The 27265-nt window shown below is 42.7% G+C and overlaps 1 protein-coding gene across 9 annotated transcripts in view; it reads right to left on the reverse strand.

Annotated features, from left to right (window-relative positions):
* PRMT7 (protein arginine methyltransferase 7) overlaps positions 1-27265 on the reverse strand; it is an 82897-nt gene that overhangs the window by 15097 nt on the left and 40535 nt on the right. For 8 of the 9 annotated variants that reach the window (XM_036274521.1, XM_036274520.1, XM_036274524.1 and 5 more), the window contains 4 exons: positions 24904-25012; positions 11199-11311; positions 7783-8024; positions 7379-7559 (listed from right to left, as the gene is read on the reverse strand). In XM_036274521.1, coding sequence (XP_036130414.1) covers positions 7379-7559; positions 7783-8024; positions 11199-11311; positions 24904-25012 — 645 coding nt within the window. Of the gene's footprint in view, positions 1-7378; positions 7560-7782; positions 8025-9765; positions 9884-11198; positions 11312-24903; positions 25013-27265 lie in introns of those variants that run through there. The other variant, XM_036274525.1, reaches the window with a different exon arrangement.

Consider the following 27265-nt stretch of genomic DNA (forward strand, 5'->3'; position numbering starts at 1 on the left):
AAAAAAAAAGAAAGAAAAAATGTCCTCGGGTGAGGATAAAAAAAAAAAAAAAAAAACAATTATAAATTTAAGTAAAGCGCACATTAGTGTTCATGGTCACTTATTCTTTGGCTTTTAAAATTTTCAAAATACTCCCAGCTGGTGTGGCTCAGTTGAGCGTCGTTCCATGCACCAAAAGTTTGCCAGTCAGGGCACATGCCTGGGTTGCAGGTTTGATCCCCGGTAGGGGGCATGCAGGAGGCTGCCAATTGATGTTCTGCTCTTACATCAAGGTTTGTCTCTCATTCTCCTTCTCCCTTCCTTTCTCTCTAAAATTCAATAAACTATTCTTAAAAAAAAAAAAAAAAAAACTATATTCACACAAAAAAAGCATATTACGGAATTATTTTTTTTTCTTTTCTTTTTTAAATTTTTATTGTTGAATGTATTACAGATGTTCCTCATTTTTCCCCCATTGACCCCCTCCTCCCCCCTCCCGCCCCCCTCCCGCCTTTTTGCACACTATGTCTGTGTCCACTGGTTATGCATATAAGTTCTTTGGTTTATTTCTTCCCACCCCCCAACCCCTTTTCCTTTGAGGTTTGTCAGTCTAGCAATGAATTTGTACTTCTTAATCCCTTCACCTTTTTCACCCATTCCCCCAATCCCCCTCCCATCTGGCAACCAACAAAATGTTCTCTGTATCTATGAGAATGTTTCTGTTCTACCTGTTCATTTTGTTTGTAGATTCCATTGTTGACAGATATGTATTCATTGCCATTTTGTTTGTTCATATATTTTATCTTTTTCTACAAAATGACCCTTCATCATTTCATATAATAACAGTTTGGTGGCGATGAACTCCTTTAACTTTTTCTTGTCTGGGAAACTCTTTATATGGCCATCGATTCTAAATGACAGCTTTGCAGGATAGAGTAATCTTGGTTGTAGGTTCTTGCTTTTCATCACTCTGAATATTTCTCACCACTCCCTTCTGGCCTGCAAAGTTTGAGAAATCAACTGACAGCCTTATGGGAACTCCCTTGTAGGTAACTAACTGCTTTTCTCTTGCTGCTTTTAAAATTCTGTCTTGAGCCCTGGCCAGTTTGGCTCAGCGGTTAGAGTGTCGGCCTGCGGTCCGGAGAGACCCGGGTTCGGTTCCCGCTAAGGGCATGTACTTCGGTTGCAGTTTGTCCCCGGCCCTGGTTGGTCGTGCGGGTGGCAGCCACTCGATGTGTCCCTTCACATCGATGTTTCTCTCTCTCTCTCCCTCCCATTCTATCTGTACAAAAAATGGAAAAATACCCTCGGGTGAGGATTAAAAAAAAAAAAATTGTCTTGAACCTTTTGCATTTTGATGATGATGTGTCTTGGTGTGGGCCTCTTGGGGTTCATCTTGTTTGGGACTCTCTGTGCTTCCTCAACTTGTATTTCCCTTTCTTTCACCAAGTTAGGAAAGTTTTCTGCCATTATTGTTTCAAACAGGTTTTCAATTTCTTGTTCTCTCTCCTCTCCTTCTGGCACCCTCAAGATGTGAATGTTGGCACGCTTGAAGTTGTCCCAGAGGCTCCTTACACTCTCCTCATTGTATTGGATTCTTTTTTCTTTTTGCTGTTCTGCAAAAAATCGATGGTTTGCTTCTTGTATTTATGTACTCTACTACTGAATCTGTGTAAATTATTCTTTATTTCAGTTAATGCCTCCTTCATTTCTGACTGTGCATCCATCATTTCTGACTGGTCCTTTTTTATGCTCTTGAGGCCCTCACTAAGTTCACTGAGGTTGTCACTAAGTTCATTGAGCATCCTTATAAGCAGTATTTTGAACTCAGCATCTGTTAGGTTGCTTATCTCCATTTCACTTAGTTCTTTTCCTGGGGTTTTGTTCTGTTCTTTCATTTGGGACCTGTTTCTCTGTCTCCTCATTTTGGCTGCTTCCCTGTGTTTGTTTCTGTGTATTAATTAACGAGAGGTATGGGGCTAGCTGAGACCAGATGCTGCTTGAAAGAATTTAGGAAAACCTGAAGCAGGATCCAAGACAGGCCAATCCTATGGTTAAGCAACTGGCAACAGCTTGAGTGGGCTTGAAAGTTGGGCGGGGCTACCAGTGTGAGCCAGGTTGCTAGAGTCCCAGATATGGCGGCTATCTGCCGCCCCAGGGAAGGGCTCACCAAAGGAACAAAGGCCTCTGACAGCATGTTTGTCCTGGAGAAAGCCCCCTCTCCAGCCCTCGTTCCAGTGCCAAACAGCTCTATTCTTCCCTATATGTCTCTGGTGCCCCTCGAGCTGCCTCCCCTCCAAGCTTAGAGGGAGTGAGTCCGATAAGTCCGTGCACAGACCCTTTAAGGAGCTGCCTGAGGCTCCAGGCACGTCAGCTTCCCTGAGCCTCAGTTCCCGCTGATTTTTCCAGCCAGAAGTTATGGGGACTTTCCTTCCTGGCACTGGAACCTGAGCGGGGCATCTGGTGTGGGATGGGGACCCCTCAGTCCTCAGGGAGGACCTTCCCAGCCGAGGTATCCTCCTTATTTTTATCTGCCATATGTGGGTGTGGGACCAGCCCGTAGCACCTCCGCCCCTCCTACCAGTCTCGATGTGGCTGCTGCTTTAATTTTGTAGTTGTAGGACTTCCATTCAGCTTGATTTCAGGTGGTTTTGAATGATGGTTGTTCTGTAGTTTAGTTGTAATTTTGGTGTGGTTGTGGGAGGACACGATACCACGTTTACCTATGCCGCCATCTTGATCGGAAGTGTCTAGAGAATTATTTATACTAACAAAAACTAGGACCAACCCAAATGTCCAACAGTTCAAAAATGGGTAATAATTCCTTATACAGAAACTTGCGGACATTTAAAATGATGAATATGGCCCTGGCCAGTGTTGTGCAGTGGTTACAGCATCCGCCTGTGCACCAAAGAGTCACAGATTCGATTCCCGGTCAAGGACACGTATCTGGGTTGCAGGTTCAATCCTCAGCCCTAGTCCAAGTTGTGCAGGAGGTAACCAATTGATGTGGCACTCTCACATCGATGTTTCTCTCTCCCCGCCTCCACTCTAACTAAAAATCAATGAAAAAATATCCTTGGGTGAGAATTTTTTAAAGAATGAACGTCTCTCTCTCACATCAATGTTTTTTTCTCTCTCTCTCTCTCTCTCTCTCCCTCCCTACCTTCCACTCTCTCTAAAATTCAATAGAAAAAACATCCTAGGATGAAGATTAACAACAACAAAAAAGATGAACATGAAGACTATGGTGCAGCAGGAAGAAACAAAAATTCGTCTGACAAAAATCCATGTATGTGGAAACAGAGCAAAGAAAGGGAGTTCTTTTGGGTGGCAGGCTGGCGAGTGTCTTGATTCATTTTTGTTTTATATAATGAGGTTTATTACTCTTGTAATCTTTAAACCTCTTTTTTAAAAAAGAAAGAATTGTCCTAATCAGTGGGTACCTGGTTCAACTCTGATGAGATGACTGCTTGTGCACTTTTTTTTTTTTTTTTTTGAGAGAGAGGAAAGGACAGGGAGAGAGAAACATTGATTGGTTGACTCCTTTTCACGCCCCAACCCGGGATTGAACCTGAAACCTGGGTGTGTGCCCTGACCAGGAATTAAATCCATGACCTTTTCATGCACAGGACAATGCTCCAGCCAATTGAGCCACACCAGCCAGGGCATTAATGTGTGTCTTTTTTTTTTTAATTCTCACCTGAGGATATTTTTCCTATTTATCTTCAGATAGAGTGGGAGGGAAGGGAGAGAGGGAAAGAGAGAGAAACATTGTCGTGAGAGGTACATATCAAATGGTTGCCTCCTGCATGTCCCTGACCAAGGCTGAGGACAAACCACAACCGAGGTATATGCCCTTGACTGGAATCAAACCCATGTCTCTTTGGTCCATGGGCCGACGCTCTAACCACTGAACAATGGCCAGGGCTGATGTATATCTTTTATATAGATTGCCATTTGTAATTTATACACTTATACCCCAAAATGCGTTTTTAAGGCTGGATTTGAGCTTTTGTACATCAGCAAATGAACCAACATTTGAAGTTGTCTTATGGCAGTCATAGGTGTTAATTTGTGTATACATTTGAATAATTTATTTTATTTAGTTTTTTGTGTTTTTTTTTTTAATTCCTCACCCGAGGACATTTTTCCACTTTTTGTTCAGATACAGTGGGAGGGAGATAGAGGGAGAGAGAGAGAGAAACATCGATGTGAAAGGAACACAGTGAGTGGTTGCCACCCACACGACCAGCCAGGGCCGGGGACAAACTGCAACTGAGGTACGCGCCCTTAGCGGGAATCGAACCCGGGTCTCTCTGGACCACAGGCTGACACTCTAACCGCTGAGCCAAACTGTCCAGGGCTGCTTGTGCACTCTTAATCAGGACTGCATCCTACCCTACCCCCTACTCTAGAATTTAACTAAAAGGCAAGTGAATAGCATTCCCTATAGCTAAGATGTCTATTTGAACATAAAAGCTAACAAATGAAATCTAACCAGATATATTCTGGAAAAAAATAAACAGTAACAGGAGGGAAAAAACAGGTTCTCTAAAAGCTGTTGTTCTTTTCCTACTGGCAAATTGATCATAAGACAAAAGAAGCCTTCCTCCTAACCCCTCCATGCTCCCATGGTGCTTCCCTGTCACTGTGTCCTTCCTACACACCAGCCTCCCAATGTCCTAATGAATGCTAAAGAGCTGCTGACAAACCACCAAGGTGAGACAGGCTAAACAGATTTCAGACCAAGAGCAGTTTAGTGAAGTCAGGAGGGAGATTCATTAGCAGATCTTTGGATTCCTAACAGTCCAAAAGTCCCTGCTGGTAGAGGAAGGACACAAGCCGCACAGTCAGGAAACTGGGGAGGAACACCCACCAATGCTGCATAGACACAAGGCCCTGCTCCAATCACTGGGCCAGGCTGAGTCTCAGCATGTCTTACATGAAGATCCAAGGAGAAAACATACAGTGGCAACTCAAGTTAGGCAAATGAAAAGTATTAACATGTTCATGATATTCATATGCTAATTTTGTAACCATCACACTCCTAGAAAGGAACAAAGCAGCCCAGTGCCAATCTCAACTCTGTGAAAGAATTCTCACAGACTGCCCCCCACCCAACCGCCCCAAGTCTGCAGAGAACAGAGGCTGTGGAAGAGGGAAGTTTGCACCACTGCCTAGAGACATACCTGCCTTGCCTACCTAGGCCAAGGGACTAGAAGTTAGACTAGAGATGGGGAAGCTCACAAGGCCAGGGGAACTGACCATAATCCCACAGCAGTCATGACCCTTTGGCCTAAGCAGTTAACTCAGGGAACAAGGGAGCTGCTAGGCCTTCCCTAAGTCACCTGCATATACCTAGAACCAATCAAAACAAAGCCAGTGCCCAGCAAGTGGTAACAGAAGCATTGGACACAGAGGGAGGTACTCAGCAGTTCCCAGGCAGAGAGGGAAGCTCTGATTCCTCAACCCTGAAGCACCTTCCCCACTTTGTTCCACTGAGCATGTATGTGGAGGGGTTGATAACACATGCACATGAGAGAAAATTCAAGATATAAAAGGGTCATGGAGTGAAAAAAAGTTTCCTTTCCACCCCTCATCTTCTGCCCAGAAGCAACCATTTTTAGTGATTTCTATGAATTCTTCCCAAGATACTCTTATACACGCATATCACACATATACATTTATCCACATATATTCTTAATTTTAATAACACCAATGTTGGCATACCACATACTGTTCTGTACCTCTAGTTTTGCCTCACTTAATAACATAGCCTGGAGCCCTGGCTGGTTTGGCTCAGTTAGAGCGTCAGCCTGCGGTCCAGAGAGACCGAGGTTTGGTTCCTGCTAAGGGCACGCGTACCTTGGTTGCAGTTTGTCCCCGGCCCTGAATGGGTCGTGCGGGTGGCAACCACTCGATGTGTCCCTTTGACGTCGATGTTTCTCTCTCTCTCTCTTCCTCTCTCTCCCTCCCACTCTATCTGAACAAAAAATGAAAAAGTGTCCTCAGGTGAGGATTAAATAAATAAATAAATAAATAAGTAAAAAAAATAAATAAAATAATAATAATATCATTCACTGAATGTAGGATCATGGATAAGCCAGTCCTCTACTGGTACCCTCTAGGGTGTTCCAGTCTTTTCTGTTAAGTCAGGGTTCCAATGAATATCCTGGCACACACATCACTCTATACATATGCAAATCTATCCAGAGCCTAAATGTTTAGAAGTGGCATCACTTCCTATCACAAGGAATTGGGCCTTGCTGAGCTCCACAGATGCTCTGACGATCACTTCCTGCTCTTCCCCACATACAGCTCCACCACAGTGCACTACCAAAATTTTTGAACTTTATTCATTAATAGGTGAAAAATGTTATCTCACTGCAATTTACTTTTCATTTTTCGTTAATCCTCACCCAAGGATATTTTTTCCATTGATTTTTAAGGCGAGTGGAAGGGAGGGAGAGAGGGGGAGATAGAGAAACATTGATGCAAGAGAAACATCAATTGGTTGCCTCCTGCATGACCCCAACCAGGGCTGGGGATCAAACTTGCAACCCAGATATGTGCCCTTGACCAGAATTGAACCCACGACCCTTCAGTGCCCAGCCTGATGCTCTAACTACTGAACCACACAGGCCAGGGCCTCACTGAAGTTTAAATCTTCACTGCTTTTGCTCTGGCTGGTTTGGCTCAGCGGTTAGAATGTCGGCCTGCGGTCCAGAGAGACCCGGGTTCGGTTCCCGCTAAGGGCACGTACCTCGGTTGCAGTTTGTCCCCGGCCCTGGCTGGTCGTGCGGGTGGCAGCCATTCAATGTGTCCCTTTCACATTGATGTTTCTCTCTCTCTCTCTTCCTCTTTCTTCCTCCCACTCTAACTTAACAAAAAAAAAAGTGGAAAAATGTCCTCGGGTGAGGATTAAATAAATAAATAAAATAAATAAATCTTCACTGCTTTTGTAAGTGAAGTTGAACAACTTTTCACATGTTAAAGGGCATTCTGTATTCCTTTTTCTGTAGTTCATATACTCTGCCCACTTTCAATTGACCTGGGAAAGGTAGAATTTGAGACCAAGAAAATGAGGCTGTAGACAGGCTGTGGTTCTCTATTTCAAGCTAATTTGACGGGAGAGCCAGCATACCAAAGCTTCCCTATGGTTCACTGTGTCCACTGGTGCTGACCATGAACTTGGCCTAAGATGTCTATCTTATACCTTACTATATATATAGCCTTGCTTTAAAAAAACAACTACTCTTCTTTAACATTGATTTTGACATAGTCCCTCTGGCTCTAAATTCTGGTAAATCTAAGAGTCAACATGTTACTTTCCCACAACAAAATGTGGACAAGTTTTCTGATTTACATGATAACATGCTCAGCTCCTGCCTCTTACCTGGAGCTCCTGTGGGTCTGAGTGTGCCCAGAAGGGGGCCATGGTGCACTTGATCTTCCCCTCAGGGTCCATTTCAATGTCCCACCAGGAGAGAACCACCTGGGCTTGGCCAGATGCCAGAGGTTCAAACTGCCTGCTATAGCAGGCTGCTGAGCTACTGACTTGCTTGCTGAAGTCCACACTGTGGAAGAATATTTAGGAACTTAAGCATATTTTAAGCTCACATATTCCATTTTTAAGCTTTTATAGTGACCTCACCAGCAATACAGACTTGTTTGCAATGGACTCCAGCCTTCAGAGGCAGATGACATTAGCTGGGTTCCTTTCCACTCAAAAAGAATTTCCAAAGACCCCTATTCCACCAAATGTCTCAAAGTGCCATCACCCAGGTTGCTCCTTGGTACCTGAACATAGGCAGGACATCGCTGAGGATAGTAAAGTCACTGGGTGACACCTGGTTCAGCTGAATGTCATAGACAGAGGGTGCACCAGGGCACCTCTCCAGTTCCGAGGGGGGTACGATGACCTGTTCTCCAAGGCTGGTCTGAACACGAATGGGAAAGAGCTTGTTCCATGACCACATCCTTCTGGATTCCACCAGTTGCGCATAGACGGTTGCTCTGTGAGGTACTGCCTCACAATCTTCCTAAGTTTATATTAAAAATGAATAAATAAATAAACCAGGCACACTGACCCACAGTAATTCCAAGTGAACAAAAGAGTTATTCCTTAATATTAGCCTAGTTCAGTAACATCTCACACCTTACCACTATGGGCATAGTCAACTTTTTTCGGCCCAATGCCCTTGGGAGAAAAAATAAATAAACTAGATTTGAAAAAGGATTACATGTTATGCCTAAAATGATTTATGTCATCAGGTAAATTCCTAGTTACCTGACACTCTTAAATATTTCAAAAATAAATCTTAACTGTTATCATGTTGATTAACTCCCACACACACTTTGAAGAAAGAGTCCAATTCTCCCCGCACTAATTCTGGCATTGGGCTCAGAGCTTCCCTTCAGTGCAGCTCTTGCCCAGACACCAGAACCTTCTTATCACACAACCCAATGGATAAGTGTCCACCCTCAAGTAACCTGACCTCCTGGCCTTACTGGGCACTGCAGACAAATTCCTCATCCAGTTTTCTCCTACCTCATCCATGCATTGCCAGCCTATACATACCAGGCACTAGGGGCCCAGCTGTGAAGAGGACACTAACAGCTGCTACCACATGGAAATGCCAAGCACAGGGATTCTCTATCTCGGCACTAGGGACCTCTAGGGCCAGAAGACCCTTTGTTGCAGGGACTGTAGGATGTTTAGCAATATCCCTGGCCTCTGCCCACAAGATAATAACAGCACCACCACCTCCAGTTGTGATACAAAAAATGTCTCCGGGCATAGCTCTGGATAAGAAGCACTGCTCTAGTTGGACTCTCCAGACCGCAGGCCAACGCTCTAACCGCTGAGCCAAACAGGCCAGGGCTCTAGTTGGACTCTCAATGCTCCCTGCCTATCCCTCATAGAGAGGACTTCCCAGAGACCTGGTCTGGACCACCCTCTTTCTGCTTCCACCTAGAAGAGTAACCTCAACCACTCCACCTTCATTTACCAAATACCTCTTGTATCCAAAGGCCTCTTGGCCCTTTCTCCCTGGCTGACCCTCAGACAACTCAAACTCTTTCTGTCTAAACTGGAAAAGTCCAACTTCATCCATGCCTACCTTCCCAGGCCTGGACCTCCCATAGTCCCAGTTGACAGGGAGCACCACCACTCAATCCAGTCACCCAAGCCCTAAATAAACCCTGGCAACATCCTCAATGCTGCCCCATCTAAGTAATCACCAAGCCCTCAGCCGCCTTCCTCCTCCCAAGTCTACCTCTCCAGGCTCATCTCTATGGGCTTACCTGAGGCCCACCTTAGCCAGGAACTACATGAGTCCAACCACCTTTCTGCCTCTAGTCTTGCTCCCCAGGTGCTTTCTACATGCCTGCCTGCATAAATCAACCCCCTGCTTAAAACACTTCTTTGGTGCCTGTTGCTTTCTGGAGCATGGCAGCTTTCTCAATTTAGCCCTGCCCAGCAATCCAGCCACATCTCTATCCCCACCTCCCACACTACCCATAATCCAAACCACATGCAGGATCTGGGAGCCACCACACCAATTCACCTTCAAGTCTTTGTGCATGCTGATCTTTGATATAAATATCCCCTGCATGTGCCAGGCCAACACCTGATCACTCTTCAAGACTGACTCAGCTCGAGCTTCATCTTCCTGTACTCCCCCCCCCCCACTTTCCCCTCAGAAGAGTGGGCAGGATCTCACCTCATTGACTACCATCAGTGAGTAATTCAAACTGTACTGTGATGACTTGCTCACCTACCTGCCTCCCCAGGAGCTCATCTTCATATTCTTGGTACCCCATAAAGGGTCTGGCAAAATGAAGGTGCTCAATAAATGCATCTTCTAAGATCAATCCCTGGGTCAACACCATATGGACTATCTGTCAGACATGCAGCATCCCAGTTCCATGACCTCCAATAAGACAGGGAGAGGGTCAGGGCAATGGAAGCTTTTGTGTGCCAGCCCTAACTCCTTCAAGCTTAGACACAGGGTGAGCAGATGGGGACAGTGATAAGAGTGGACAATCACACCTGGCTGCTACAGGCCAGCTGGGAGACGAAACTGAGGACAGTTGTCTGGCTACCTTTTTAATATGAATGAGAGAAAGACAAACTGGGCAACATTAACATAAATTCTAAATATCCTTGTTGTCTCTTTCAGGGATATATCTAGTTGATGATTTTAATGTAGAAAAATAGAAATTGTTACTACTGAAGTTACTAGAAAAGGGTTTTTTAATACTTTGGAAATGAGACAACTCACAAAGTGTGAGGACCTACAGAACAATTGCAATCACACACTGCTCATATGAGTAATGTGGACTCTTGTCCTGACTGCCTTGTAAGGAGCCCCCTTCCTCTCTCTAAGGGCACTAAGAACCCTCAAAGAGGATTCCTGGCTGGGACAGTTTCAGTGACCACAGAGCAGATATGGGCAAAAGAAGTAGACACACCTCCCTGGCTGGCCTTTGCCTCTGGGTCTCTGCCTCCAGTTTATGTCCATACAAATGCAAGACTAACATCTTCAAGATAAGTTGGTCAACATGTTTCTGTCTTTTCAAAAAAACTGTCAAAGGCTGCCACTACCCAAACTCTTTCACCTGGAATGGCCTGGCCTTCAAGGAATCTCCACCCTCTCTCCCATTCTTTGCCATTAGCTCATAGCTCCCCAGGCTGATATTCTCAGTGACCTACCAAGCAGGTCCCTCTACCTGGGACATCTCTCCCAATCCTCAGTGCCTTTCCAAATTCCATCCTCTCCACATTCTCCCTGATCTTTTCTATCAGTCCTAAATCATATATGTCTGTGGTGCTTCTGTCTGCCTCTCCATTCAGCCCACCCAGTCTTCACCATCACTGACTAGTGTGGGTTAGAGCAATAGGATGTCTTATACTTCTCCCTGGATGCTAGCAACACTTTACATACAGGTGATACTCAAAGAATGTTTGCTAAACTGAACTGAATTGGAAGATAGTTTCTTGCCTTTTGACTGTAACCTACCAAGACTTGGCATTTAAGAGGCACAGACATCATGATTAAGGAGAACCAGAATCCTGCAGGAATCGGGGGTGTCCTAGGGTATATGGAGAGGTACTGAGGACTAAGGCTGTGAAGAGCATGGTGCATAAATGAGAGCTGTGTAAGCTGGCTGAGATCACAGGGATATACCTGAGAGAGGCTCTCATCTCCTACCTGCACAAGGTGCCTGTGTGCATGCTCGTAAGAGGGCAATGCTCCCTCCCCAATCAGTTCCGTGTCAAATAGCTCTGTGATCAAGATATTGGCACGGCATGGCATGTCACCATCTGAGAAACACAAGGAAACAAAGTCAGAAGCAAGCAACAGGCTAGAAAAAATATTAACAGCAAATAGATGTAAGATAAAAGGTTAATAAGTCATTAAACTGAAAGTACATATAAATGCTGAAATATTTAAAAGTGTCTTGTCTCAACTGAATTTCCAATGGTTTAGCAAAAAAAAAAATACATATTCATATATCAAAATGCTAACAATTGGTAAGTTTTGATTAAGAGAATATGGGGGGAAGAGAATATGAGGGTTCACTGTACTACTGCTCTTTTAACTTTTCTGTATACAAATTAACAGTTAAACTATTAATTATTAAAGTAGCAAAGTTTATTTGAAAAGCCAAAACTGATTGCTGGCACTTCAAATATTTCTAGGCTGCAGAGAGGGAGAGAAAACCAAAGCAAGAAAGAGAAGCTGATTGATTCCACTGATGATACCCAGGGTCCAGAATCCCCAGTTCCTTATACTAAATCCCTCTGAATTACATTCATTTCTTGCTACCAAACAATTTGCCAAATAACAATTGATTGGGAAAGTAGGGTTATGGAGGATCTTTCTATTAACTCCATTTTCTAAACTTCTATAATGTTACTTCTACAGTTATCTTTTTTTTTTTTTTTTTAATCCTCACCCGAGGACATTTTTCCATTTTTTTGTTCAGGTAGAGTGGGAGGGAGAGAGAGGAACAGAGAGAGAGAGAGAAACATCGATGTGAAAGGAACATATCGAGTGGCTGCCACCCGCACAACCAACCAGGGCCGGGGACAAACTGCAACCGAGGTACATGCCCTTAGCGGGAACCGAACCCGGGTCTCTCAGGACTACAGGCCGACACTCTAACCGCTGAGCCAAACCGGCCAGGGCTACAGTTATCATTTTTAATAAGCCAAGAGACAAAACATACTTTGGAAGGGGCCATTCACCATAAAGAGTTAACTAAACACTCCTAATGGCTCATGAATTACAATTTTACAAAGCCCACTCATCTTCTTACAGAGAAGACAAGTCTCATGGATGATACAAGAGAAGCATTACAGTGATTCAAAGAATGGTGCAGTACGCCCTGGCCGGTTTGGCTCAGCGGTTAGAGCGTCGGCCTGCGGTCCGGAGATACCCGGGTTCGGTTCCCGCTAAGGGCACATACCTCGGTTGCAGTTTGTCCTCGGCCCTGGTTGGGTCGTGCGGGTGGCAGCCACTCGATGTGTCCCTTTCACATCAATGTTTCTCTCTCTCTCTCTCCCTCCCGCTCTATCTGAACAAAATATTGAAAAATGTCCTCGGGTGAGGATAAAAAAAAAAAAAAAAGAATGGTGCAGTAGAGAGCCTGAACTTTGAGTCGTGGAGACCTGGGCTTTGAGCCTGCTTTCCAGTCTTGAACCCTCAGTACTGACCATCAGTTACTCATCTGCTAAGTGGGGGTGATGAGATCTGCTCCAAGCAGCAGTGGCTAGGCTAGCAAAGGTAAAAACTGTCCACTTCCTATGAAGTACACTTGTGCTCAATGGCACTATGATATGAAAGGAGACTAGAAAGAAACTTCTGTCCCTTGGCACAGGATCACCCTCCTGAATGGCTTTGCCCATCCTCTCTGATATCGTACCAAACTCCAACTAAAATACACCATCCCAAACTGAGCCAATCACACCCCACCCCTATGCACCTGCTTCTCCCTTTGATGTTTCCACTTCAATGAACAGCACTACCAGAAACCTGGGCATCCTTTAGGAGCTCCAGGAGAGTAGGGATCCTGATGGATCTGTTTTATACCCCAGTGCTTAGAACAATGTCTAGCCCTCAGTAACAGTCAGCAAACATTAGCTGAATTCTTGATTCCTCCATCATCCTATATCCAATCAATCACCAAGCCCTGCCAATGCTACCTCCTGAATAATTTTTAAGTTCACTATGTAACTTAAAATGATTTATTGCCCAAATTTGCTTCAAATAAATAAAGCTTTATGATCCAGTGAACTTCAACAAATACTAATGGGAGCCTGGTGTCTAGCATGTGAATGAGAGCCTGAGGAGGGTGCTTACTCCAGAAGCCTCGTAAATCTTACAAGTCATACCCAATGACTGGATGGATAAACAAATGCCCCCTGAATCAGATGTTACATATGCCTGTGTGTAATCCATCCATCTCTGGGAAATAGGTAATAAATTTAGATGCTATTTTTTTTTAAGGGCTGAGAAGAGAACCTTGGAAAACATGTATGTGGAGGAGAAAAAAAAAGCTGCAAAGGAGAACCAAAGCTGAGAGATGTCTCTGAGGCCTGGAAAGAGAGAGTTACCAGAAAATAAATGGCAGAAGTACCAGAGCTGTAGTGTTCGAGAGGAAGAACAGAGGGCAGACCATCAGCTTTGGCAATAAAAAAGCCACTTGTCAAGTTGGGGGAGTGGAAACAAAGTCCCATTTACAAGAGATTAAGGACCAAGCAAAGCTGACAATCTACTCACTAAACAAATATTACTGAATTATTTCATGCCAGGCATATGCGAGTTATAGAATGGCATGAATTAATAATAACACAGTCCATGACCTCAGGATGCTTCAACTGTATGGGAATACTGACATTAAATACATAATTACATGATGATTTCATTATTGCAGTGGTAAGCACCACAGAGAAAAAGTATTAAGAAAGTATATGAGGAGTCTGGCCAAATGCAGGGTATGTGTCAACAACACAGCCTGGAAGAGGGCACGGAGTCACAGAGAAAGCGACATGGCAAAGGCTGCTCTGCTCGTTGGTCTCTGTGCTATCAAGACTCACAAACTTGAAAAAAATTAACGACCTCCACCTCTGGCCAAAATGTAATAATTGGAATCAGACTTACCCATCCACTGTAATCAACTAGAAAGTGAGACAAAATATATGAAACAAGTGTTTTCAGATATTGAACAAGAGGCAACACAATTTGGCCCTGACCAGTTTGGTTCAGCAGTTAGAGGATCGGACCATGGACCAGAAAGTCCCAGGTTCAGTTCCTGCTAAGGGCATGTACCTCGGTTGCAGTTCGTCCCCAGCCCTGGTTGGGGTCGTGCGGGTGGCAGCCAGTCAATGTGTCTCTCTCACTTCAATGTTTCTCTCTCTTTCTCTTCCTCTCTCTCTCCCTCCCACTCTATCTGAAGATAAATGCAAAAATGTCCTCGAGTGAGGGGGAAGAAAAAAAAGAGGCAATACAGTGTGTTCCCCAAGAAGGGACACAAAATGACCCCCACTACTGCTCTGGCTTACAGCCAGCAGGCACTTTCCAGACCACAGTACAGAGAGTGAGAAAGCAAGAACACAGCAATCTTGCTAAGCTAAGGAGACAGCAGCTGCAGTTCAGGGAAGAGGAGGCAGTTGGGACTGGCAGGGTAGAGAACCAGAGAGGAAGTTACACAGAAAGGTCTTCAGAAATTTGCACAGGGCTTCCCTTAGGTCTCTTGTTGAATATATTCACACATACAGACTCTAGAAGGTCAAGTAAAGGTAACCATGTAGCTATAAGATAAACAATTTCCAGAGCTCACAAAGGACTGGGTAATATTCCAGTTCTGATCAGTCAGCATGTCGGCACTTAGCAGAAACCATAGAAAGGTCATGCCTTACTAGTATGGCTAAAGTAGCCCAGAGCAGTGGTTCTCAACAGGGGGCGATTTTGCCTCCACCCTCACCCTGGGACATTTGACAATGTCTGAAGATGTTTTCAGTTGGCACAAATGAGGAGGGAAGTGCTACTGATTTCTACTGGTAAGAGGCCAAGAATAAACATCCTACAATGCACAGAATAGCTCCCCCATTCCCCAACAAAGAATTACCAGGCCTAAAATGTCAACAGCGCTGCTGTTGAGAAACCATGACTTAGAGCTACTCTAACCCTGTTTCAACAAAGCTTAAAAACAAGCCTTGAAAGGATCTGCAAGTGACACAACTGCATGCTAGGCGAAGCTTTTAAAGGAAGACAACAAAATCCAGCACTTAGCAAAGCAAAATTCCCACTATACACATCATCCAAATATAAATTACTAGATATGCCTGGACAGTGTGGCTCAGTGGATTAAGTGTCGTCCCATGGACTGAGAGGTCCTGGTTCAATTCCCAGTCAGGGCACAAGCCCGGGTTTCGGGCTTGATCCCCAGTAAGGGCTGTGCAAAAGGCAGCCTATTGATGTTTCTCTCTCCCATCGACATTTCTCTCTCTCTTTCCCTTCCTCTGTCTCTAAAAAATCAATAAAAACATATTTAAAAATAAAAGTTACTAGATAAGCCAAGAAGGAAAATGCTGCCCAGAACTAGGATAACAGAACAAACCCCTAGAAGACAGAGATGATAGAAATAGGAAATAAGAATGTTAAAAAAGCTACTATAAATATGTTAAGAATTTAAAGGAACATAGGAGAAAAGTTAAAGTTATAAAAACATAATCATTTTAGAGATTAAAAAATACCATACCAGAAATGAAAAGTTACCCAGATGTGCTTAATATCAGATTAGACACCACACAAGCAAAGATCAGTAAACATAGACCTATCCAAGAAACTATTCGTGTCCATCAACAGGTGAAGAGGTAAACAGATTATGGTATGTCCACACATGAAGTGCTGCTTAGCAATAGAAGAGAATTAACTCTTGATACACAGAACAACATGGTTAAAAATCCAAGAGCATTGTGCAACAGAAAAGAAAGTAGGCACAAAGAATACACACTGTATGATTCCACTTACTCAAAATTCTAGAAAAGGCAGATCTCATTGATACTGAAAAAAGCAGATCAGTAGATGCCTAAGGCCAGGACTATGAGAGGGATTGATGTAAAGGGTATTAAAGAATCTCTTTGGGCCCTGGACTATGTGGCTCGGCGGTAAGAGTGTCAACCTGCAGATCAAAGAGTCATGGGTTCAATTCCTGGTCAAGGGCACGTACCTCGATTGCAGGTTGGATTCCTAGCAACCAATCGATGTGTCTCTCTCACATTGATGTTTCTCCCTCCCTCCCTCCCTCTCTCCCTCCCTCCCTCTCTCCCTCCCTCCCTCCCTCCCTCCCACTCTATCTGAAAAAAATCAATGGAAAAATATCCTCAGGTGAGGATAAAAAAACTCTCTTTGAGCATGGTAGAGATATTCTATTATCTTGTTTGTGGTGGTGGTTACAAGTGAATTCACATTTGTCAAAATTCATCAAACTATACACTTAAAATGGGTGCATCCACTTTATGTAAATTATACCTTAACAATCTTAATCAAAGATGGGATAGTGACTTGCACATTCTTTTCTGTATATCATGTTTTAAAAATAAATAAAAGGAACACTCATTCCTTCTTTTGTGCATGTTTCAGATTTTCCCTTCAAAAAATTGTTTTGGGGTGTTTTTTTTAAATCCTCACCCAAGGACACTTTTCTACTGATTTGCAGACAGAGTGGGAGGGAGGGGGAGAGAGAGAGAAACATCGATGTAAGAGACGCATCAATTGGTTGCCCCCAACACGACCCAACCAGGGCCGGGGATCGAACTGCAACCAAGGTACATGCCCTTGACCAGAATCGAACCCATGACTCTTTGATCCACTGGCCAATGCTCCAACCGCTGAGCCAAACTTGCCAAGGGAAAATCTGTTTTGTTTTGTTTTGTTTTGTTTATCCTCACCGAGGACATTTTTATTTTTGCATTTATCTTCAGGTAGAGAGAGAGGAAGAGAAAGAGAGAGAAACATCAATGTGAGAGAGACACACTGACTGGCTGCCACCCACATGACCCCAACCGGGGCTGGGGACAAACTGCAACTGAGGTACGTGCCCTTAACAGGAACTGAACCTGGGACTCTTAGGTCCACAGGCCGACACTCTAACCATTGAGCAAAGCCGGCCAGGACAAAATTTGTTTTTTAATGGGAGAAAAATGTTGACTTTAGGTAGATGCTTCTTACTAAAATACTGCATTTTGATTCCAAAATGGCGGCAGAGTGAAAAGAAGCTACACAGACCATCTCCCGGGACCAAACTGGTATTACAACTAAAATAAAGACAAATCATCAGGAAAAAGCAACAGAAAAGCAGCTTGTGAGGACAATATAACCAGGGACACTGAACCCATCCTGGTAGGATTGTGGAGGTGCGAGAGGGGGACAGGGAGCCCACGGACAGCAGCAGTCTTAAATGTAAGCAGTGCCCTCAGGTTAAACTCCCAAGCGGCTCCACAGTGCAGAGAACCAGGACAGAACGCTAAAATAGCCACAGCCACTCACCTTGGGCTCCGGCAGAGGGAGGGCAGACTGGACTGGAACTGTGTGGGGACACTCAGGATTTGGAGGGCATTCAAAGCTTTTGCTGAATTGTAGCCACAAAGGACGGCGGCCATCTTACTCCTTCCCAGGGCTCTGGGGAGAGGTGGGGGCCCCTCCCTCGGGATTCAACCTCACCCAGGTAGGGCATTGAAATGCAAATTGAGACTCATTAACAACCAGCATCTGCCCCACTCTCAGGAAATCCCCTTACACTAAACACCTGAGGGAGTTTTTCATTCAACTGAGAACCCAAGGCTCTTCAAATAAACAAGACTAATAGCCTACAGGCAAAAAGCTAGAGGATAACTAAACCTTTCCAGGGCTTGCAACTCTACCCAAGAAAGTAAGACTTGACAGTGGTGTTTAACGTGGGTCCTCCCATGCTCATCCAAACCCAGTAGAGAGAGCTACAAACAGCAGAACACCAACACCCACAGGGAAAATTTGGCAGGATCCAAAGCCCACTGAGATAGCCAAAATGGTGAAACAAAGAAACAAATGCCAAATGAAAGAACAAGAGACCTCTACCAAAGATGAGATAAATGAGGTGCAGTTAAGCAAGTTAACAGAGCTAGAATTCAGAGTCATGATCTTGAGAAAACTGAACAGCATGAGTAAGGACATCAACACCATGAGTAAAGACATAGAAACGTTGAAAATCAACCAACTGGAAATTAAAAACCACCAAGAGGAAATCAAGAATGACATAGCAGAAATAAAGAACTCACTGGAAGGTCTAAACAGCAGAGTAGAAAAAGCTGAGGACCGGATCAGTGAATTAGAAGACAGGGTAGACAAAAATCAACCAACCAGAAAACCAAAAGGAAAAAACAATTAAAAAACAGGAAGTCAGCTTATGAGAACTGTGGAACAACTGGAAATGAAATAATATTCGCATCATAGGAATCTCTGAAGATAAAGAAAATGAGCAAGGGTTAGAGAATATATTTGAAGAAATAGTGACAGAAAACTTCCCTAATTTGGTGAAGAAGGCATTCAAGTTCAAGAAGCACAGAAAGCCATGGCCGGTTTGGCTCAGCGTTTAGAGTGTAGGCCTATGGTCCAGAGAGGCCCAGGTTCAGTTCCCACTAAAGGCACGTACCTCAGCTGAAGTTTGTCCCCAGCCCTGGTTGGGTGGTGTGGGAGGCAGCCACTCGATGTGTCCCTTTCACATCAATGTTTCTCTCTCTCTCTCTCCCCACCTCCCACTCTATCTGAACAAAAAATGGAAAAATGTCCTCAGGTGAGGATTAAAAAAAAAAGAAAAGAAGTACAGAAAGCTCCAACTAAGAAGAACCCAAACAGGACCACACCAAGACACACAGTAATTAAAATGCCAAAAATTAAAGACAAAGAGAGAATCCTAAAAGCAAGAGATAAGCAACAGGTTACCTACAAAGGAACCCCCATAAGGCTATCAGCTTATTTCTCAACAGAAACACTACAGGCCAGAAGGGAATGGCACAAAGTAATCAAGGTCATGAAAAATAAGGATCTGAATCCAAGACTACTCTACCCAGCAAGGCTATCATTCAAAATAGAAGGTCAAATAAAGAGCTTCACAGACAAAAAAAAGCTAAGGGAATACATTAGCACCAAACCAGCACTGCAAGAAATGTTGAAAGGCTGCTATAATTAGAAGAAGAAATAGGAAGAAAAATGTAACCACACTAAACAAAAATGGCAATAAATAAGTACATATCAATAATCACCTTAAATGTAAATGGATTGAATACTCTGATAAAAAGACACAGAGTAGCTGATCGGATAAGAAAGCATGATTCATCTATACATTGTTTACAAGAGACCCACCTCACAACAAAAGATTCACATAGGTTGAAAGTGAAGGGATGAAAAAAATCTTCCAAACAAACGAAAAGCAAAAAAAAGCTGGGGTAGCAATACTCGTATCTGATAAAATAGATATCAAAATGAAGCCCATAACTAAAGACAAAGAAGGCCACTACATAATATTGAAAGGATCTATCCAACAGGAAGATATAACCTTGATAAACATATATGCGCTGAATATAGAAGCACCAAAATATATTAAAAATCTTCTGGAGGACTTCAAAGGAGAAATCGACAGCAATACAATCATTGCAGGGGACTTCAACACCCTGCTGACATCAATGGATAGATCCTCTAGACAAAAAATTAGCAAGAAAACAGAGACTCTAAATGAAGCATTAGACCAAATGGATTTAATAGATATCTACAGAGAATTATACCCCAAAACTGCAGAATTCACAGTCTTCTCAAGTGCACATGGGACATTCTCAAAGACAGACCACATGTTAGGGCACAAACTAAGTCTCTACAAGTTCAAGAAGATTGAAATCATATCAAGCATCTTCTCAGATCACAAGGGCATGAAACTGTAAATCAATTGCAGCAAAGACATTTGAACACATGGAGGCTAAATAGCATGTTATTGAACAATGAATGGGTTACCATGGAGATCAAGGAAGAAATTTAAACTTCCTGGAAACCAATGAAAATGAACACACAACAACACAAAATCTATGGGGTGCAGCGAAAGCAGTTCTGAGAGGGAAGTTCATAGCAATACAGGCCTACCTCAAGAAACAAGAAAAATTTCTAATTGATTGTCTAACCTCACAACTTAAAGAACTAGAAAGCAAACAAAAAGAAAACCCCAGAGCAAGTAGAAGGAAGGAAATAGTAAAGATCAGAGCAGAAATAAATGACATAGAGACCAAAAAAACAATTCAAAGGATCACTGAAACAAAGAGTTGGTTCTTTGAAAAGATAAACAAGATTGATGGACCCTTAGCTAGACTCATCAAGAATCAAAGAAAGAGAACCCAAATATACAAAATCAGAAATGAAACAGGAGAAATAATAACTGACACCACAGAAATACAAAGGATTGTTAACAAATATTATGAACAATTATATGGCAACAAATTCAACAATCTAAGTGAAATGGACAAATTTCTAGAAACATATAGTCTCCCAAAACTGGACTAGGAAGAGAGAGAAAACTTGAACAGACCAATAACAATGAAGGAAATTGAAGAGGTAATCAAGACTCTCCCAGCAAACAAAAGCTCAGGCCCAGATGGCTTCACGGGAGAGTTTTACTGAACATTCAAAGAACTAACACCCATTCTCCTCAAACTATTTCAAAAAATTCAAGGAGAAGGAAGACTTCCAAACTCGTTTTATGAGGCCAGCAAAATCCTAATTCCAAAACCAGAAAAAGACACTACAAAGAAAGAAAACTACAGGCCAATATCCCTGATGACGCCAAAATCCTGAACAAAATACTAGCAAATCAGCCATATATCAAAAAAATTATTCACCATGACCAAGTGGGATTCATCCCAGGGATGCAAGGCTGGTACAATATTCGCAAATCAATAAATGTGATACACCACATAAACAAAATAGAGAATAAAAACCACACGATCATATCAATAGATGCTGAAAAAGCATTTGACAAAATCCAGCACCCATTTCTGATAAAAACGATCAGCAATCTGGGAATAGAGGGATCATATCTCGACATAATAAAGGCCATATATGAACAACTTACAGCCAACATCATATTCAATGGACAGAAACTAAAAGCATTTCCCTTAAGAACAGGAACAAGTCAGGGATGCCCACTTTCGCCACTCTTATTTAACATAGTACTGGAAGTCTTAGCCACAGCAATCAGGAAGAAAAAATAAAAGGGATCCAAATTGGAAAGGAGGAAGTGAAACTGTCATTATTTGCAGATGACATGATATTATACATAGAAAACCCTAAAGATTCCATCAAAAATCTATTAGACTTAATAAATGAATTTAGCAAAGTAGCAGGATACAATATTAACGTCAAAAAATCGATGGCATTCTTATACACCAATGATGAACTCACAGAAAAAGAAACTGAAAAAACAATCCCATTTACCATTGCAGCAAAAAAATTAACATACCTAGGAATAAACTTAACCATAGAAGTAAAGGACTTATTTGCAGAAAACTACAGGATATTGAAAAAAGAAACAGAGGAAGATATAAAAAAAGTGCATGCACATACCTTGTTCATGGATTGGAAGAATTAACATTATTAAAATGTCCATATTACCCAAAGCAATCTATAGATTCAATGCAATCCCCTTAAAAATACCAACGACATATTTCACAGAACTACAACAAATACTTCAAGTTCATATGGAACCAAAAAAGGCCCTGAATAGCCACAGCAATCTTGATAAAGAAGGACAAAGTAGGTGGGATCACAATACCAGATATCAGAGCATATTACAAAGCTACTGTAATCAAAACAGCCTGGTACTGGCACAAGAACAGGCATATAGACCAGTGGAACAGAACAGAGAACCCAGAAATGGACCCAAGACATTATGCTCAATTAATATTTTACAAATGAGGCAAGAGCATACAATGGAGTAATGACAGCCTCTTCAATAAATGGTGTTGGGAAAATGGGACAGCTACATGCAAAAAAATGAAACTAGACCATCGACTTACACCATACACAAAAATAAACTCAAAATGGATAAAAGACTTAAATGTGACTCATGAATCCATAAAAATCCTAGAAGAAAATGTAGGCAACAAAATTTCCAACATCATATGCAGCAGAATTTTCACTAATACATCACCCAAGGTAACAGAAACAAAGGAAAAAATGAACACATGGGACTACATCAAACTCAAAAGCTTCTGCACAGCAAAAGAAACAACCATCAAAATGGAAAGGCAACCCACTGTATGGGAGAGCATCATTGCCAATGATACATCAGATAAGGGGTTAATTTCCAAAATATATAGAGTACTCATACAACTCAACAAAAGGAAGACAAAGAACCCAATTAAAAAGTGGGCAGAGGAGCTGAATAGACACCTCTCCAAGCAGGACATACAAATGGCCAAAAGACATATGAAGAAATGCTCAACATCACTAATCATTAGAGATGCAAATTAAAATAACACCTGTCAGAATGGCCGCTATCAACAAATCATCAAACAAGTGTTGGCGAGGGTGTGGAGAAAAGGGGATTCTAGTACACTGCTGGTACGAATGCCGACTGGTGCAGCCACTATGGAAAACACTATGGTGTTTCCTCAAAAAATTAAAAATTGAATTGCCATTTGACCCAGTGATCCCACTTCTAGGAATATACCCTAAGAAGCCTGATGCACCAATCAGAAAGAATATATGTACCCTCATGTTCATAGCAACACTATTTACAATAGCTAAGATTTGGAAACAGCCCAAGTGTCCATCAGTAGACGAATGGATAAAAAAGCTGTGGTACATGTACACAATGGAGTACTATGCAGTTGTAAGAAAGAAAGAGCTCTTATTCTTTGAGATGACATGGAGGGACCTGGAAAGTATTATCCTAAGTGAAACAAGCCAAGCAGAAAAAGACAAATACCACATGATCTCACTTATTTGTGGAATATAATGAACATAACAGTTTGAGGAATAGGGTAGACCGAGAGATATGGAAGTAGAGTACAGACTGACAACCCTTGGAAGGGGGGGGAGGAAGAGATAAACCACAGAACTTATATGCATGTACGCATAACCAATGGACAGGGACAACAAAGCCGGGGATGGGGTGGGGGGAATGGGGAGGAGGGTGTCAATGGGGGGAAAAGAGGAGAAACATCTGTAACAAAAATAATAAATAAATAAATAAAAATTAAAAATCAAATACTGCGTTTTAACTATTTTTTAAATTAATTAATATATTTTTACTCGCCTGGCCGGTGTGGCTCAGCGGTTGAGCATCGACCCATGCACCAACAGGTCACCCATTCGATTCCCAGTCAGGACACATGCCCAGGTTGTGGGCCTGATCCCCGGTGGGGGGCATGCAGGAGGTGGCCAATTGATGTTCTCTCTCATCAATGTTTCTCTCTCTCCCTTCCTCTCTCTCTAAAATCAATAAAGAAAAATTTAAAAAAAAAATTTTTTTCAATCCTCACCCAAGGATATTTTTCCATTTATCTTCAGACAGAGTGGGATAGTGGGAAGGAGAGAGGGAAAGAGAGAGGAACATCGATGTGAGACACACTGACTGGCTGCCTCCCACACGACCCTGACCAGGACCGGAGACTGAACCGCAACCAAGGTATATGCCTTTGACCAGAATCAAACCTGAGAGTCTTTGGACCTCGGGCCGACGCTCTAACTGCTGAGCTAAAATGGCCAGGGCTAAAATACTGTATTTTTAAAAACTGAGGTGAGCCCAGCTGGTGTGCCTCAGTGGACTGAGTGTCATCTCATGAACTGAAAGGTCCCAGTTTGATTCCTGATCAGGGCACATGCCCGGGTTTCGGGCTTGATCCCCAGTAGGGGACGTGCAAGAGGCAACTCATCCATGTTTCGCACATCGATGTTTCTATTCCTCTCCCTTCCTCTATCTCTCCCTAAAAATATCAATTAAAACATACTTTAAAAAAAAAGAAAAAAACAGGCTGATATCCATAATCTCACCCTACGAGCTTCTTTTACAAATCCTTCCACTACGCTCTCCAGGTATTACCAATGTCATGTGTAATTTTAGAAGTCCAGTTCAAACTCCTAGACTATAAAAAATATTCTGCCCTTGGCCAGTTTGGCTCAGCGATTAGAGCACTGGCCCGTGAACCAAAGCGTCACGGGTTTGATTCCTGGTCAAGGGCACATACCTGGATTGCAGGTTTTAACCCTGGCCCTGTGTGGGCATGTGCAGGAGGTAACCAATAGGTATCTCTCTCTCTCTCTCTCTCCCCCCCTCCCCCCTCCTTCCCATCTTTCCACTCTCTCTAAAATTCAATAGAAAAAAATACTCAGGTGAGGATTAACAAATATAAAAAATTCTGGGAACATGGAGAGATTGTGCTATACAGGCAAATCTCTCATGTTAGATGTTAAAACAGGATGTCAGAACTAAACAAAACTATTTCTGCAATCTACTTATTTTCACTTCTGTTTGATAAAATTTGAAACTCAGAGAACTGAGCCACACAAGAATTCCAACTTGCTTAAAGCAAAAGGTTTTGTTTGCATCAATGCTATTGCTCTTGATTAGTTCTGGTTTATTCACTGCTGATTCATTTTATTTTATTTTTTTTAATTTTATTTTTGTTACAGATGTTTCTCCTTTCACTGCTGACTCATTTTAGCTAGTAGAGAAATAAACTAGTAGAGAAGCAAAGTGCTTCTCTTCAGACACATGGAGAGGCCCCACATCTCCGCAATTACCTAGATACATTTATTCCAGGTAACTTAAGCCTTTTCCTCTCTCTTACAAAAGTAAAGCTTTCAACACAGTATGTGTTGAACTTACCTGGCCCCACGGTCACCTCTGTAGAGTGCTTGTTGATAACCTTAATCTTATCACTGAAGCCATTTTTCTCCACAATCTTCACAGCAGCATCAGCCATAGGCCTGAAAACCTAGAAATTAGAGCCAAAACCCCCCCAAAAAGAAGCAATCAATTTAATAACATCCTAACATGCAAGATTAGCAAGATGTTCCTTGATTCTAGTCCTACGATTTGAAGGTCTGCACTACAGAACTTCCTTCCAAATATACAAAATGTACCTTTGTTACCATTCAAGATATAGGCAAAATATTTCTTGGGCTGATTTAATTAATTTAAATAATAAGACTTCATCCATGTAACTTCAATACTTTATTCTCCAAATGTATGTCATGGAAATTAGTATAATACAAAGACATGAGATTCCACTGTGTTTAATTGGCAGCTTAGGAGTCCCCAGGCACAGGGGGTTTGCAAGGGATCCCAAAAAAGTGGCACTACCATGTAAGGACAGCAGGTGCGTCAGTGCCACACTAGAGGGAACCAGGAAGAGGACTTGCCTCACAAACCATGATCTGTGACCTGGGACAGATGAAAGTGAGACTGCTACTGTGTTAGACCTAAGTGTGAGCAAAACTGCCCCAAATCTCCAATGCTGGCAGGATACCACCTATATTTTCTTATGGTATTCAAGGCCCTCCATAATATGAACCACATTGCTTCTCCTCAACCCCTTCATTCCCTTTAACCCTATTCCCCCAACAACTGATGCTTCAGCCACACTCACTGCTTCCAGGCACACCTGAGTCTTCCCTGCCCTAGCCCCAACTGCCAAAGCAAACCAAACTTTCCAGGACAGCACAAAAAACCCTCTCCAGAAGTATTCCCTAATCTCTTTGCATGTCCCTAAACATAAGCCCCTCCAACTGCTACTTTCCAGCCTGCCAATTTAGATTATACAGCTTCAGCCATGTTAGGGCATAAAACATGTGGCCACGCACGAAGAGTGGAAATATAACAAACTGATTAAGTGACTGATTAGTCACAGTGACAAGATTTCCTTTTTTTTGTCTTGTTCTGCATTTTCCACTGTGAACACATACTTCTTTTACTATAATCAAGGGGAAAATGCTATATTCTTCTGTAAAGAATACCTGTGTGCTAAGCTAGATTAAAAAAAAACAAACATCTTGCCCTGGCCGGTTTGGCTCAGTGGTTAGAGCGTCGGCCTGTGGTCCAGAGAGACCCGGGTTTGGTTCCTGCTAAGGGCGCGTACCTTGGTTGCAGTTTGTCCCCAGCCCTGGTTGGTCGTACGGGTGGCAGCCACTCGATGTGTCCCTTTCACATTGATGTTTCTCTCTTTCTCTTTCTCTCTCTCTCTCTCTCTCTCTCTCTCTCTCTCTCTCTGTCTCTTCCTCTCTCCCTCCCACTCTATCTGAACAAAAAGTGGAAAAATGTCCTCGGGTGAGGATAAAAAAAAAAATCCTCATATGTTTCAAATTATTTCTAGGATCTGGCTTGATGTTTTCAGATGTAGTCTGAGGGCCTCAAACCCTCAGCTCTCACCAATCACTTTGCCTCCACCCCAAAAGTATCACAAGCTCATACCTTCTCAGCCCTCCCATTTCTTGACATATCATTCCTCTCATTCCTAACCCTTCAGGCTCTGACCATGCATAGCCTCCATCTCCTCAGTCACCAAGAACTCAAGATCTCACCCAAAATACTACCTGGAATGGACCCTAGATAATGGCTTCCCAATATCATTGTGTCCTCCCTGCCCCTCAAATTAGTTTGGAACAATCTTACAAATGGTGCATCTGTCTGGTCAAAGGGCAACCGAATCCCTCTTGCCAGGGATAAGAGAAGTTAAGAGAGATTTAACCTTATTCTGGCCAAATGACACCCAAGCAGAGGTTTGCTACAGATTCCTAGGGAAGTTGTTCTTGCTCTTAAAAAGGAAAAAGTGAGGAAGCCAGGACCATCTTTGTCTACAAGGCATTTGCCACAGAAATCTCAGGCTAGAGCAGCAAGAGAGAATTAGAAATTCAGTTAAGTGAAACAGGAATATGGAAAAACCCAAGAGTGTAGTCCTATCAATTCTATCAAAAAACATCTTCTTACTCTATTTCTAATCAGCAGTCCACGCATATTTAACACACCCGATATAAAATGCCATTCTTTCCCAAACAGTAAGCATCTTCCTCTGAGTTCCTCTTACTAGTCGATGGCATCACTGCTCCCTCACACACTCACATTAGAAAACTTACACACTTGTTCACTCTCACTTCCTCACACATTCTCTCTTTCTCTCTCTCCCTCTCTCACATACACCCAGATGACCGAGGTTCCAATTCTAGCTCTCCCAGTTATTAGCTGTAAGTCT

The sequence above is a fragment of the Molossus molossus genome, unplaced genomic scaffold (genome assembly GCF_014108415.1).
Source record: "Molossus molossus isolate mMolMol1 unplaced genomic scaffold, mMolMol1.p scaffold_m16_p_21, whole genome shotgun sequence".
Lineage (NCBI taxonomy): Eukaryota > Metazoa > Chordata > Mammalia > Chiroptera > Molossidae > Molossus > Molossus molossus.